Source organism: Aptenodytes forsteri, unplaced genomic scaffold, assembly GCF_000699145.1.
Source record: "Aptenodytes forsteri isolate BGI_AS27 unplaced genomic scaffold, ASM69914v1 Scaffold85, whole genome shotgun sequence".
NCBI classification, from domain to species: Eukaryota; Metazoa; Chordata; class Aves; order Sphenisciformes; family Spheniscidae; genus Aptenodytes; species Aptenodytes forsteri.
Genome location: NW_008795533.1, coordinates 140,031 through 153,408, shown reverse-complemented (window position 1 = coordinate 153,408; position 13,378 = coordinate 140,031). Strand labels below are relative to the sequence as shown.

Genomic DNA, 13,378 nt, shown 5'->3' with positions numbered 1-13,378 from the left:
TCTTTTTTTTATATATCCCCCCCCCCCCCCCCCCCCCCAACTCTGAAAGCAGCACAGACAAGCTGCAGGGCTTATTTAAGGCTGGCTGTAAGTAATCCTCTCATTATGCCCTTCGATCCTCCCCTCCTCCTCCTGCAGATACAGCCAGAGGATGAGGTAAGCACCACGCTTCATCCCTGAGATGCCAGCAGCAGCGTATCTGCTCTTTCTGCTGGCTGGAGAGCAGCAGGGCATTAAAAGATGGCACAAACCTTGGGTCCTGTTGTCCTCTCGTCCCTCCACGAAGCGGCAGCGGCCAGGCCAGCAGCCGGTGTGCTGAGCACAGGGGCACCCAAAGCATTACAGGAGCGCTTGTGCTCGTGTTTCAGAAGCATTTCAGCAGCCTGTGTCTCAGCGGTCCCTGCAACCAGGCTGCTTTGGGCCACAGCTCTTCCCTGTCTCGCCACACAGTGCAGACATTTTCTAACGAGTTGTATAAGCGTATGCATGAAGGATGCGGTCCCATCCCAGCAGCAGAGGCTTCTTTCCGACAGCAGAGGTGCCAGTCTCCAACCACGCAGCCACAAAAGCAAGGAGAATAAATCTTCACCACGTGCACAGGAGACAAGGCAAGAAGCAACGGACGTAAACTGCCATGAGGGAGATTTAGGCAAGAGACTAGAAACATTTCCTCACAGCGATGACAGCTTTGCCTGAGAGGTTATGAAACGTCCGTCAGGTGCTGTCGGGAATGGGTTGCAGTGAGCTGCTCCTCCTCTGGAGCAAGGATAGCTGGTTTCTCGTGATCCCACCTGTCCAGGCTTCCCTCGCTAGACGAAGCACTTTAGGGCAGCACCGAACACCGTGGGCTGGGATCCTTGCTGGGACAAGAGCCAAGGCACCTTTGTGTGCCAAGGCAGCACACTCAATATTGTAAAGGAGATGAAAGTGTTCATGAAAAACTTCTCTTCTGCATGGGGGGGAAAGCTAGGAGTCACGTTGCAGGCTTCTCTGCCCCAGACCTGCCTCCAAATAATGCTTATTAGTAGCTGCTATAGCTAAACCTTTTGTGGTCACCTATGTAACTTACGCCAGAAGAGTTTCATGTGGAATTAGGCAGCGAGCTGCCCTGGAGCATTAATGCTCATTTTCCAGAAACAATCAGGCAGCTGGAGAAGTCCCAGAGTGCTGCAGAAAAACAAGCTGGCTGATCCTTCAGAAAGATGAAGGGGTGCAAGGAAATTCAAGGCCTCAGAAGGACACCGATCAAAATGAGAGCTGCTCAAGGATTAAGGAAAAAATACCGTTAGTGGCAATTAATACGGATTTGTGTAACCTCTGTGCTGTGGTGGGGTCAGGAGCTTGGAAAGAGGCACCAGTGCTGTTATACTATAGTACCTTCCACAAGGCATCCAACTGCTACCTGGCAGTTTTGTAAAGAAACCAAAAAGGAACAACATTGAAATAACACTCAGACCAAAAAAAAAGGCTCAGTGCTGGAAATGACATTGTGAACAGCGACTCAGCAAATCTTCTGCTGAGTTATTCCAAGATTAGTTCCTAACCTGAAAGAAAACACAACTGAGTTTGGAGGAAAGAGGAATAGCGATACCAGCTGGGGAGGCTGCCAGGTAAATTTGGAATAACTACTATTTCAGTAAAACTGGAATACGACTCTCAGTATAACTCTCCACGTGTTGATTCCTCATAACCTTTTGTAGCAGCTGCCAAAGCACAGCAAATTCCTACAACTTCGCACGCAAAACCTCCTGCAGGCTAGCTCCGGCTGCCTGTTCCCTCTTCTCCCTGCAGCCCTCTGGGAGGGCAAATCCTGCCTGCACAATCCTGCCTGCACACGGAGCAGGCCAGTGCTCAGTTTTCCACAGCCACCTCCTGCTCTCATCAAAGCCGCAGGACAACTGAATGTTCAACATCTATATCCCAGCTACGTTACCCCGTAACACACTGCTGGCTCACCTGGCATTTTTAGGTTCCCAAACGGTACGTTGATAGATTTATTGAGCTTAATTCTCACAAGAAAAAAACACCCAGCTCTGACTCCAGTGACTAATGAATCTATATGGGTCAAGGCAGTGGCAAGTAGATCTTCTCTAGTTACACCAGCTGGTGAATAAGGACAGACTTGGTGCGTAAGAATTCTTTACCCACCTTATTTTTAATACAATTTTAACTTGCATCTCTTCTTTGGAGATCATAGGAAGGGCTAGGGGCAAAGGACATAACAGAAATAATAAATGGTGACTAAGTATTTTAAAATATAAGTACTTATACTGATTTAAATCAAGCCCCGTAACAGCTTCTGTGTTCAATACACAAATTTTTCATCTAGAGATCGAGGGGGTGTCAGGATGGTTCTGAAATTTCTAGAAACAACCCATATTTACAGACTGTACAACATGCAAGAGACCTCTCCAAGTGGTGTGGACAGGTGTGAGTCCACGGCACAGACATTATTTATTAGATACATAACTAAAATAATTTGCACATTTATAGGACAGACTCCATTAGGTAAATCATAACTGCATAGAGTTATTTTCAAATAAAGAGGCTAAACCTCATCTTCTGCTGAGAACTAACACTAAGTACAATTTCACTGGTAGGCATATTTATTAGGTAAATGAAATACAAAAGTGAGCAAGGGGATTATAATGCTTCTGTTCTAGGGAAAAAAGCATAAGGCAAAACACAGGGCATCAGCCAGCTACTCTAGAAGGAGACTGGCAGAAGCCATCTTCTTCAATTTTGGCCCTGCCTTCGCAAGCTGCCTTCTCAGAGAGGTGTCACCACTGCCTTACAGGAGAGCACTGCCTGGATGTCCCCAGACCTCGTCAGCTGGTGTGTCACTGAAAGGGGAAATCAAAGCCAGCGCACACTGACGTGCCTGGGGACTGACCAGGCTTGCCTAGCTGGAGCCACGGATGAAGCCAAGATCGTTGCAAGCACTTTATCAATGAGGTCCGCCAACCTTCAGGGAATGAAAGGCAATTATTTGTGTATAGCCACAACTAGGTTAAGGCAGCACTGCAAGACCGCTGGGGTTTGCTGCCCTCTGACTGTGGGGCAGAGCTGCCTGCACCTCCAGCCCAAGCCAGATATCCAGAGCTGTTTGTGTGATCATCCTCGGCCCCTCTCCCAAACTGTAAGAATCTGCTGCAAGAAACCACTTCTTCCCAGAGACCAGGAGAGGGAGAGTTAAGCCAGGATGCTCAGAGCATAGCCATGATTCCTGCCCCCTGCTCAATGCTCCTCAAGGAGCTCACAATTCCCCCCCTCCCTGAACCACAGTGCCCAGGTGTCCCAGAGAGCATAGGGAGGATCCACTGGCATCACAGAAAACATCCCAGGGAGGGGAAAAGAGTTACACCCCATGTGCTGTTGTCATTGCTGAACTACCACTGAGTGCCTATCCTATTTCCAGGCAGCTTGTAGCATCTATCCTACGTAACACCGACAAAAGCAAGAGCATACATCCAGGAAATAAGAACGCCAGTCACGACTGAGGACGGGGGCTCCGCCCTGGAGAGCATGAGCTCCATGTGAGGCTAAGGAGCTGCAGTAGGAAGCAGCTGAAAATGAGTCAGCAGTGCATCTGACAGCCAATTCAGCAAAGGCACTCCTGGCTGTGTAACAGGAGAACAAGCCTAAGGCAGAAAGCATTTGTTCACAGCACATCTCTGGATAGGACTTTGCTTCCGACATAGTAAGTGCACTCTCGGGCTGTACAGACCCCACTGCAGTGGGCTATGGATCCAAGCACCAGCAGCAGCTACAGCACATGATGTTCCACCAGACAAATGTCCATACACACGAAGATGATGATGAAAAAGGAGCCCCTGGACTCTCATCCATGGGGATGCTCTTGCATGTGCTGGAAGAGACTCAGAGCTGGCCGTAGCAGAAATCTTAAAGTGAAAAGGCAGAAAAACTTCCAAGCGTCAGCAATGATGAAGTAGCCAATATTTGCACAGACCCTGCCTTAGCACTGCCCTGGCACATCCTTGTGTCACGGGCTTGGTGAGTGGTACTGGGGCGTTAGGCAGAGGTGCTGAAGAAGCAGCCCAAAGAGGCTCATGTTAAGCCACTGCATTCTGGGAATTACCCACCACTTTGGGCTGAGTCTGAAGCTCAACCTTCGACTGACTTTTCCTCTGCAACTTCATGTTTCCACCACGTCTGAGAAGAAGATTTGGGAAAAGTATTTTCACAGCATCACACAGCTCTGCAAGCTCTTTGTTCACAGGGATGTCCTAGAGGGCAAAATCACTACAGGTAAGTAAGCATATGGTATGATTTACCATCCCTCAGAAAACAGTTATTGCAACATATTCTGTGCTCTCTCAAACCAAACACAAAATTCTAACACAAGATTGTGAGATCCAGGGCCGTTAGCCAACACCACCATGTTACGGGCAGGTATGAGATTCAACAAGCAGCAGCATCCTGCTCCCAGGGCAAGAAGCGAAAGAGCTAAAGTGATGGTGAGCAGTACAGAAATCAAAGGAAGATAGGGGTTTTCATGCAAGCTCCTCACTGCACTGCCAAAAGACAGTGAGCTAAAGCGGATAAAGGTGGAAAACACCCTGTCAAAAACAAGCAAACAAATAAAAAAAGACCTGGAGAGAAAGTCAGGACAATGCCAGGATGGATAGTAAGCCCAGAAGAATGGTCTACAGGAAGAGAAGTTAAAACAGCTGGAAAGGAGGAGGAACAAGGGACAGGCACTGAATGACAGAAGGCAGCTCAACATTTCAGGGATCATGAGCTCTCTCTTTAAGGCAGATGTCTGGATTGTTCGTAGCAAAGGGTCACAAAGAACAAGATTCACCTGATTAAATGCTGGTGACTGCAAGGCAACTGTTTCCTCTGAGCTCACCATCACAGTCTCCCTATGTAGTCCATGGTGATACAGTCAATACAGAGCTGAAGTGCAAGTCTCCCCATCCTAAAGCAGACTTCTACACTTTGGTGTGTTAATTTTGCCTTAAATACCATTGATTAAACCTCCATCTTCTATGAACAGATCTTGTGTAATCACCTCAGACATAGTCACCGACATTGTATATGAGCTAGGCAAAACAAATTCCTCCTCAATAAACAACTGAGTAACTGTCTTCTCTTTTTAGAAATTAAAAGTAGTTGCTAGTTAATTGATCCAGAGGGCATTAGGTGGCTACTGGCCTGAGACAGAGCCTCTGTTCCAGAAGTGATGCTCTTTGGTGCCTTGTGCTGAGACCTACCTGGTGACAGAGGGCTGCCTTCTCAGATCTGGCACTGTTCACAAATGGGGTAGATGTTCAAGTAAGTGGCAGTTCTCGTGCCTTGTAAGGGCCATTTAGCTTCATTAGAAATGGGACAGAAATCTTTCCAAAACTATGTGCATCGTCACAGCAGAGAGCTCAAGCTTCCCGGGGAACTTCTGAATTCACAGGTGGCCAGATTCTTCCCAGTGCTCAGCACCTTTGCAGTGAGAGCTGAGCCGTGCCTCCTCCACACCCTGCTGCTGCCCAAAGCCTGAGCAATGCCCAGCTCGGTGCCTTCATGCACCTTGGTGCTGCTGCAAACACACAAAGTGGGGCCTGGGCACATACAGACAAGTCCACGTTTTGAAGTCGGGGGCCATTCCCTCCATATACAGTCCTCACTGGGCAGCAACAACGCCAGAGCCAGAATCCCTCTGGCAGCCCTTTGTTATTCATACACCATGTATTCAACCTCTTCCCTCCCTTCCCTTTTCCTTCTGGTGTAACACTTACTGGCAAGTCCAGGATCTCCATGCCAGTGCCAGAATTTGCTTGTAGAGCTCTGAGGACCCCACAGCAGCCTTCACTCTGCATGGGATTTCTGGTCATCCGCAGTCAGAAAAGAAACAGCAGGAGGATATGTGACATGGATTTTTTTGTATGATCCTTGACGGTACCAGTGGCCCCCAGTGGGTGAGATACCAGCAGGGTTTACTTCAAGTGCCAGTAACAGTGGGCCAAGGGCCCTCAAGCGGCCATCCCAGTGCCACCCGCCATGTCAAGCTGGACACTACTGCCGCAGCAATAGGATGCTATCCTTGCTGCAAGACACGGCAGGACAGGCTGCAGTTCACACAGTGGCAGGCTCACAGAAATCTCTGTTCACCGAGGAAAGTGCTGGATACAAGCCCTCTGTCTTAATGAGAGCATACTGCAACCAGGGAAGCATGGGAGGAGACAGGCTGGGGCAAGCAGCTCCCTGATTTTGCTGTGGATTTGTTCTAAGGGGTTCCAATCCAGGACATACATGCACCACTGATATTTAAATACGTGTAAGAGGCTCCAATACCTTCCTAGGAAAGTTACTCACGTTAAGTCTTTTCAGAGTCTTGTTTTCTTTCAGGCCAGCTGCAATGTGCAGAGCTCCTTCCACCGAAATACGGTTGTTGCTAAAAACAAATAAAAGGCATGCTTCACATGCTGAGCTGCAGGTTTTCCATATCCACATTGCTCAGGCAAAGGATATGCAACCTACTGCTTCACGCAGCACTGAAAACATGTTATATCCAGAGGGAATTTAGGGCAGCTCCTTCCAACTAAACAATTGTACTTGGGAGGTTGGAAGCGGTGAGGAGTTGCCAAATCCCACAGGCTGACAGAGGCGCGGCTGACACGGCTCCACGCCCCCAGTAGTAAGGCTGACCGTGGATTTCCAATAGGCACAGACACAAATGTATGCAAGATATGCACACGGCCAGCCACATAGACCAACACAGAAACACTCAACATTCACACCTTGTCCCTCTCTTTTCCCATGCTTATACCTCCCCAGACCACCTGGTTTCCTTCCCTCACCCTTGGTTCCTCCCCTAAACATCCCCCAACAGGCCTTGTGCAATCCCCAGATGCTCTTCCCCCACACCCCGTAACGCATTCTGTGGAAGTTACCCCAAGTTTAAGGAGAGGAATTGGGGTTTGGGATGAGACCGGCAGCGCTAGTATTTTGTAACGCTCCCTTTGCCTTACGCACCTACCACACTCTGCAGGTAGGAGATCCAAATGGCTGCTGCGGGCTTTGCCCACCGCTGCAGAATGGGAGAAAATGTGCAGCAGGACCAGTCTGACTCACCTAACGTTGAGCTCTTCCAGCACGTTGTTGGCTTTAAGAGCCTCCCCCAAGGCAGCTGCTCCACTGTTGCCAAAGCCATTGTAGGAAACATCCAGCACTTTGAGAAATATGTTTGCCTGTGGTGTGACATAAACGCACAACTGAAAATCTCCCTCTCACTTGATTCAGCCTTGGAGAAACATCCTGCCTGTGCACTACCACCCCTTCTACTGTCCAAAAAGCAGTTGGGGCCTTGCTCCGCTAGGATGGCACACGTGATTGGCATTATACAAGAGGTGAAATGAAATTACTTTAGTGGCCCCTTTCAGCCTAAGAGGCTGGAAGAACTGTTTCTTATTTTAATGAGAGGCTACTTTCTTTTAGTAGAGTAAAAACTGTAAATAGACTACAAAAAAATTTCTGTATTGATTTATGAATCAGAAGTGAAATGAAACAATTCAAAACATTCATTATAGTAGCTTTGACTCTAAAAAGGGAAAGAACTAGAAATAGAGCAATGAAAACATATGCAATATGTCAATAGACAATGGATGATTTTACTCGCTTAGTTCCAAGGTTTGTATGATCCCAGATCGTAGATGGCTGTTGGACAGGCAAGGGCACAAGGCAAACAGCACATCATGGCATTCACGCTTCTTTAAACAGATAAAGCTTCATGCGAGTTCTCAGAATTTAGAAACAGGAGTGAAAACATTTCCTACCCCCAAGCCTTTGGCCAAGGCAGCTGCCCCTTGGCTATGGAAATGGTTCCAGCTGATTTTAAGTTCCTTTAATCCAGTGTTTTCTGCTATTGCCATTCCAAGAATTTCACCTAAGAAAAAACACATGAAGCCAAACAGTTTAAGAGTTGAAAGAATTAAGTTTGAGAGTTAAAAGGAAGCTCGGGTTAGTTTAGGTATTTCTCTGCAACTGCCTGTATTACCTCTAGACAGGCAATTAAAACTACAACATATTATTTTCTTTTATACTTCGTTTACTGTAAACACAAAGCAGAAGCTGCTGGACAATAAAGCATATGTGCTCTCTGACTACAGGTTGCAAATGTAGCAAAGAGGGAGAGAAAATGCAATCACCGTATCACAAAGCCAGGGTCTGCTGCTCATGCGTGGAGATCCGACCGCACCGGCTGGTTCTCCAGCCTGAGGAGGGTCTGAAAGCTGACACCACGCACCAGGTAGCTTCCCACAGTCTCTCACCCTTCCCCAGCTCTGGCCTCCAGCCAACTGAAGCCTGCTGGTCCGCTCTGCTGGCAGAGAAGCCAGCTCTGCTCCCTCTTTAACCCCTCCCAGAGCTCCTGTGCCATTATAAAATCTGAATAGGTTTCATCAGCAAGTGTTCCGTGAGTTTCCAATGGGCCAGGAAAGAAATGAGGTTGTCAACCAGCACAGAAGAAAAGGAAGCCATTGCCATGCTTGAAGACCAGAAGACTGGGGAAAGACTGTAAAGGCAGCAGGAGGTGAGCAGGATAGGGGTGGAGAGAAAAGCAGCCATTGCAGCCTTCAAAAGTAAAAATGAGGAAAAAAGCAGAACGGAACTGGGAAGGAACCAAGTGAATGGCTGGTGTGTTCCTGGTGGCCAGAAGAAATGAGGATTATGGTTGTTTCCTCTCTTGTGAGCCAGAGAAGCCCACTGAAGACATGGAGGATCTTCAAGGAGGAGGCTGTAGCCAGTGAGATGTGTGATGATTAAGGGTTGTAAAGCAGTGGATGGAGAGAAGATGGTGAATTTTTCATGAAAGACACAACCCGGGAAGAATGTGGACCTGACAGACAGCATAGGATGTGGCATGGGAGAGAAAAAATTCAGTATCTCCCTTTTTGAGTGTGTACCCATCACAGACAGTGTTGGAAGTAGAAGGATTTGGAGCGCAGTTGTAGGGTGAGACCAGGAGTAGGGAGAAGATTTGTGAATCTTCATCCTGGAGATAGTACCAGAACACATGCCTGGGGCTGCCCACGGACAGCCATAGATGGAGAAGATGAAGCATGTGCCAATAAGGTGCAAAAAGGAGATGAGCATAAAGGTTGAAAAGTCAGGGATTAGCAATGACATCATGAGGAGTGCTCTACAGAAGTGGACAGTCAGGAAGAAAGGGTGGGGGAGTTCAGCCCAGCACAAGTGAGCCTGGTGAAACCAGTACAGACTAAGGCCCAGAGACCAATAACTGCGTTTCATCACGTCACACAGCATCACAGGAGCGCTGTGAATGCAAGGATGTAACGATTAAGTAACAGCGTGCTTAAAAATCAGAAACCAAAGAAAAAGAGCAATATGTATTAACAAGGTCGAGACCAACAAGAAAAGAAATAGCCAAAGTCACTAGCAAAGGAAGTCCCCAAACCACAAGCTGTCAAGGGTGGCAGGGTATCAGGGAAGCGCAACCGCCTGCTTGTTCCACTCTCACACCCTCCCCTTGGCACCTGCAATCACCTCTCGGTGACAGGGAGCTAGACAGAAGGACTGTTGGCAAACTCCGTTCTGCTGGTTTTTTTCTGCTCTTATTAAGCATTTTACACACCCGTGAAAGCTGAAATAATGACTGAGAAAAAAAGCAAACGATAGTTCAGTGAAAGGAAGACCATCAGAACTTGGGAACTAGGAACAACGAGGAAAGAAACAGAAGCGGTAAAGCTTGCAATGCTGTAAGAAAAGGCAGAGAATGCAGATGAACGAATGATGATAGCTTGCACTGGTTTTGCCTACAAAGAGCCAAAAATACTTTTCAGGAAACTGAAAATATTAACCAACCCTGCTCCCCAAAGGTCTGAGGCAGGCAAGCAACTCATTAAGCTGCGTTGCTAACTGCCACAGCAGCACTCTCTGTGCAAGCTGCACAGACAGCACTTACCTGCTTTGTCACCAAACATGTTGTAACTCAGATCCAGAATTTCCACCTTGCTGTTTGCTGTGATGGCAGCTGCTAAATACTTCGCTGCATGATCATCAAATTCATTTCCTGAGAGCTGGAGGGACACAATTGTAGTATTTTCTAGAAGCATAGCGGAAAAGGCCTTAGCTCCTTCAACGCCTAATTTGTTGTCAGATAAATCAACAGCTGGGGAAAGAAAAAAACATTATCAGATCATCAAATCATATCATATCAGATGCCAGAGAGGCGCCTGACCTCTATGCTGCAATGGCAGAAGCAGTGCCAGACTTGGAAAATAAGAATGCTGAACCTGGTCTAACACAGTATTTTAGTAGGAACAACAGAACTTCATTTTTGAATTCACAGCCTGTCCCTAAGACAGGCTCATTTAAGTTTTGCCACATGAATATGAGACATGAGACAAAAGCGCTCCTTGTACATCTGTCTTCCCACTCCAGGCACAACCTACACTCAGCAAAGTTATAGCGGGTTTCTTGGTTCCTCATCACGGCTTGAAAAGAAGAGCGTAGGCTGGGAGAGACAGCGAAGCTAAATGTAACACCACGAATGGATGGGAAGACAGACGCTGAGACCCAAATATGAAAGTATGAACTTCTCTGCCCACCTACATACAGAATGAATCTTCCTAGCACAGAAGTAACAGAACCCTAAACCTCTAATACTGAATCCAACCACTAGAAAACAAAAATAAGGAAATCCCACGTTAACGGGGTCTCACAGCACAGAACCTGTCCCCTTCATCCATGATGACTTCCTGACAAAGCAGATTAGGGTTGCCTTAGTTACACAAGAGTTGTGTTCTCAGCTGTCTAAACTGACCTTGTTCTTTGTGAATAAAAGATATCCTTCAGCGCAGCAACCAGCATGACTTACAGCGAAGTTCTGCCTGTATCATAGCGGGGGCCTGCAGATTCAGACACTGAAACAGGAGGTTAATGCAAGTGCCGGAAAAAGTGACACAGACACATGACAGGGGCTCCACGCAGACCCGTCCTGGGTCTCTGCTCTGCGCTCTTCACATAGAAGCACAGCACAAGACTCCTAGACTGTCTCCACACGTAACAACCTCAGGTTTGGCAGGGCTTGTTAGTGCTTCTGGGTACGTGCTGGCACAACCAGCTGTATCCCACTGGACTGCCTTCACTGCACCTCAGCTCTGCGGAGCCAGCGCAAGACCCTGCCACGTGTAACCTACAACCCAGATAACCTGTCCAGGTATAACTGGGAGTTGCTACTTAAATTATGAAAGGCAGGAATATCGACCCTGGAAAAGCAGGGACTGAAACCATGATCTCTAGACACAACACTGCCTGTCTGAGACTTAAATTCAGGAAGCGCTGCTCTGCTTCTGCTCCCTGTATCTGTAGTATCTGTAGTCTAGAGGTATTAGAGGTATTAGACACGTGAGATGTCCCTGGGAAGAGCAGACGTGCTGCTGCTAGAACAGAGGCTTGCAGATTCACTCTAGATGGGCTTCTCTTCCACCTGTCCCTACCTAGAAGCTCCATTTTCTTAAGATGCCAATCGTGCAAATTCAACTTACAAAGCCTTAACCATTATTAACCACATCCTCTGAATAGTCTAAGTTTCAGGTGGATGTTTCTGATCCACAATCAAAGCAGAAACTCGCTCTTTCCAGCAGCTTCACAGGAATAACAGCACTGGGCTGACTCCAGTTAGTGGCATCCTAACTTCACAAAAGTAAATGCTATGAAAACAGGTGGAGAAAGGTGACGAGCAGCACAGTTTTAAACACTCACCGTTCAAACAGCACCCCAGTTCTGGTACCCTTTTCACACACACAGAGTCACTATGACAGCACAAAGAAGCCAGCACGATTTCCTCCTCTGCAGCAACGCGTCTACCAGAGAACGGCAGATGGGAGAATACAAACCTGAAACGCAGCCGTTTTCTTTCAGCATCTCCGCAATTGCAGCTGCCCCTTCTCCTTGCAGCCAGTTGTCACTCAGGTCTAACGTTAGGATAGAGGTATCGGCCATCAAGGAAAGGGCTAAAGCCTTGGCACCCTGCAACAAATAAAACCCACAACAGGTCATTTACAGTTTCACTGGGTTCACAAAGCTCTTGTGAATGTTTCTGTTTCAGCTCCCCTTAGCCTGGCAGGGCTCGGGGGGATTTCACAAAGCAATCAGCAGAATCATGCAAAAATATTCCCCTTCCAAAATCATTTAAAGCTAGGCTGGAAAAGCAAACACTGAATATGGTTTAAATTCAAGAGATTTCATTTCGCTTATGTTATCATAAAATTATTTTCTCCTTCCATAAAAAAGATGAAAAATACTTCTGCTGTCAATATTCACGACGTAGAGGAAAAGGGAAAGGTTCTGGCCTCCTGTGCCTGACGGTGTACCTCTCCGGACATCACTTCTACCTGGCAGTCTGTCAGTACAGCCATAGTAAGCGCCGGTTTACTATGTTTTGTTTACTTACGGTTGCTCTGAATCCTGACCTCAACATTTAAGAAGCTTCTATTGCGTCAGTGCCCTGGTCTGTTTCACTGGGAATTCTTGGTTTCAGAAATATTTAAACAGAAGTATGGCAATGACCTTGCGATTACTCAACAGATACTGCAAAATCAAGTATTTTCTCCAGCCTTGGATGTCAGACACGGGAAAATGAACTGGAAGGGACCTCAGAGAACTATTCCAGATAAAATACACTTAACAGAACAAAAAGGTTTATCACCAAAAATTAGTATGAAAGGCTGCACCCTTTTCATGGTCCAAAGCACACATTTCCAAAATGCCATGCCCACTGAAAGCAGCTTTCATGGGTGGGACACGAACCAATGCGTGAATGTACAAAAAGTTTATAATTTCTTCCTAAAAATATTAATTTAAAAAATGTGGAGTACCCCAGAGGAGACAACACACTCTCAGGAAAAATTCTCAACCCAAGGGGGAAGAGGGGCAATGACACACCTGCACATCCCATCCTCCCGCCTCCCCTCCCGCGTCCAGGGAAGGAGACGACTCCCGTTCCTGAGCCCTGCAAAACAACCTGCTGACAAATCCCCACCGCCTGCCAAACACCAAACCTCGTGTGGAGTAAACGCTGGCCCCTAACCGGTATCTGAACCGCCAGCAAGGCAGGCAGAAAAGGGTCACCGATATGTTCTTGACATAAAACTTGGGTTGCTCAGATACCCAGAGGAGCTACAACAACGTTTTCGTTAGTGGGAAAGACAAAACTGACAGTCCCCAGGTTGGGGTGTTTGCACTGGTTTCTGGTTCTGGCAAGGGACCAGAGCTAAGCGTGACGACAGGGTGACAGAGAGGACAGCCCCGGCTGGCTGATGGGGCTTGCAGCCCCTCTGACGCCCCAGAGCCCCGCGGCAGGTGTCCCTCACGCGGGGTGATGGTGCTGCCGTCCCTCACC

General features: G+C 47.5%; 2 protein-coding genes across 2 annotated transcripts in view; one reads left to right on the top strand and one right to left on the bottom strand.

The window, feature by feature from the left end:
• Window positions 1-4,073: 4,073 nt before the first annotated feature.
• Window positions 4,074-12,395, bottom strand: LOC103901257 (leucine-rich repeat-containing protein 74B). The gene is made up of 8 exons (XM_019472805.1): window positions 12,351-12,395; window positions 11,874-12,006; window positions 9,938-10,144; window positions 7,791-7,900; window positions 7,090-7,205; window positions 6,339-6,409; window positions 5,754-5,857; window positions 4,074-4,247 (listed from the first exon to the last, which is right to left on the bottom strand). Exons 1-8 carry the CDS (start codon window positions 12,393-12,395, stop codon window positions 4,074-4,076), a joined length of 960 nt encoding a protein of 319 aa, XP_019328350.1.
• Window positions 12,396-12,747: 352 nt separating this feature from the next.
• Window positions 12,748-13,378, top strand: part of P2RX6 (purinergic receptor P2X 6) — a 12,926-nt gene continuing 12,295 nt past the window's right edge. The window contains exon 1 of the mRNA XM_019472804.1: window positions 12,748-12,798. Within this exon, the coding sequence (XP_019328349.1) occupies window positions 12,748-12,798 (51 nt within the window). The remainder of the gene's footprint in view (window positions 12,799-13,378) is intronic.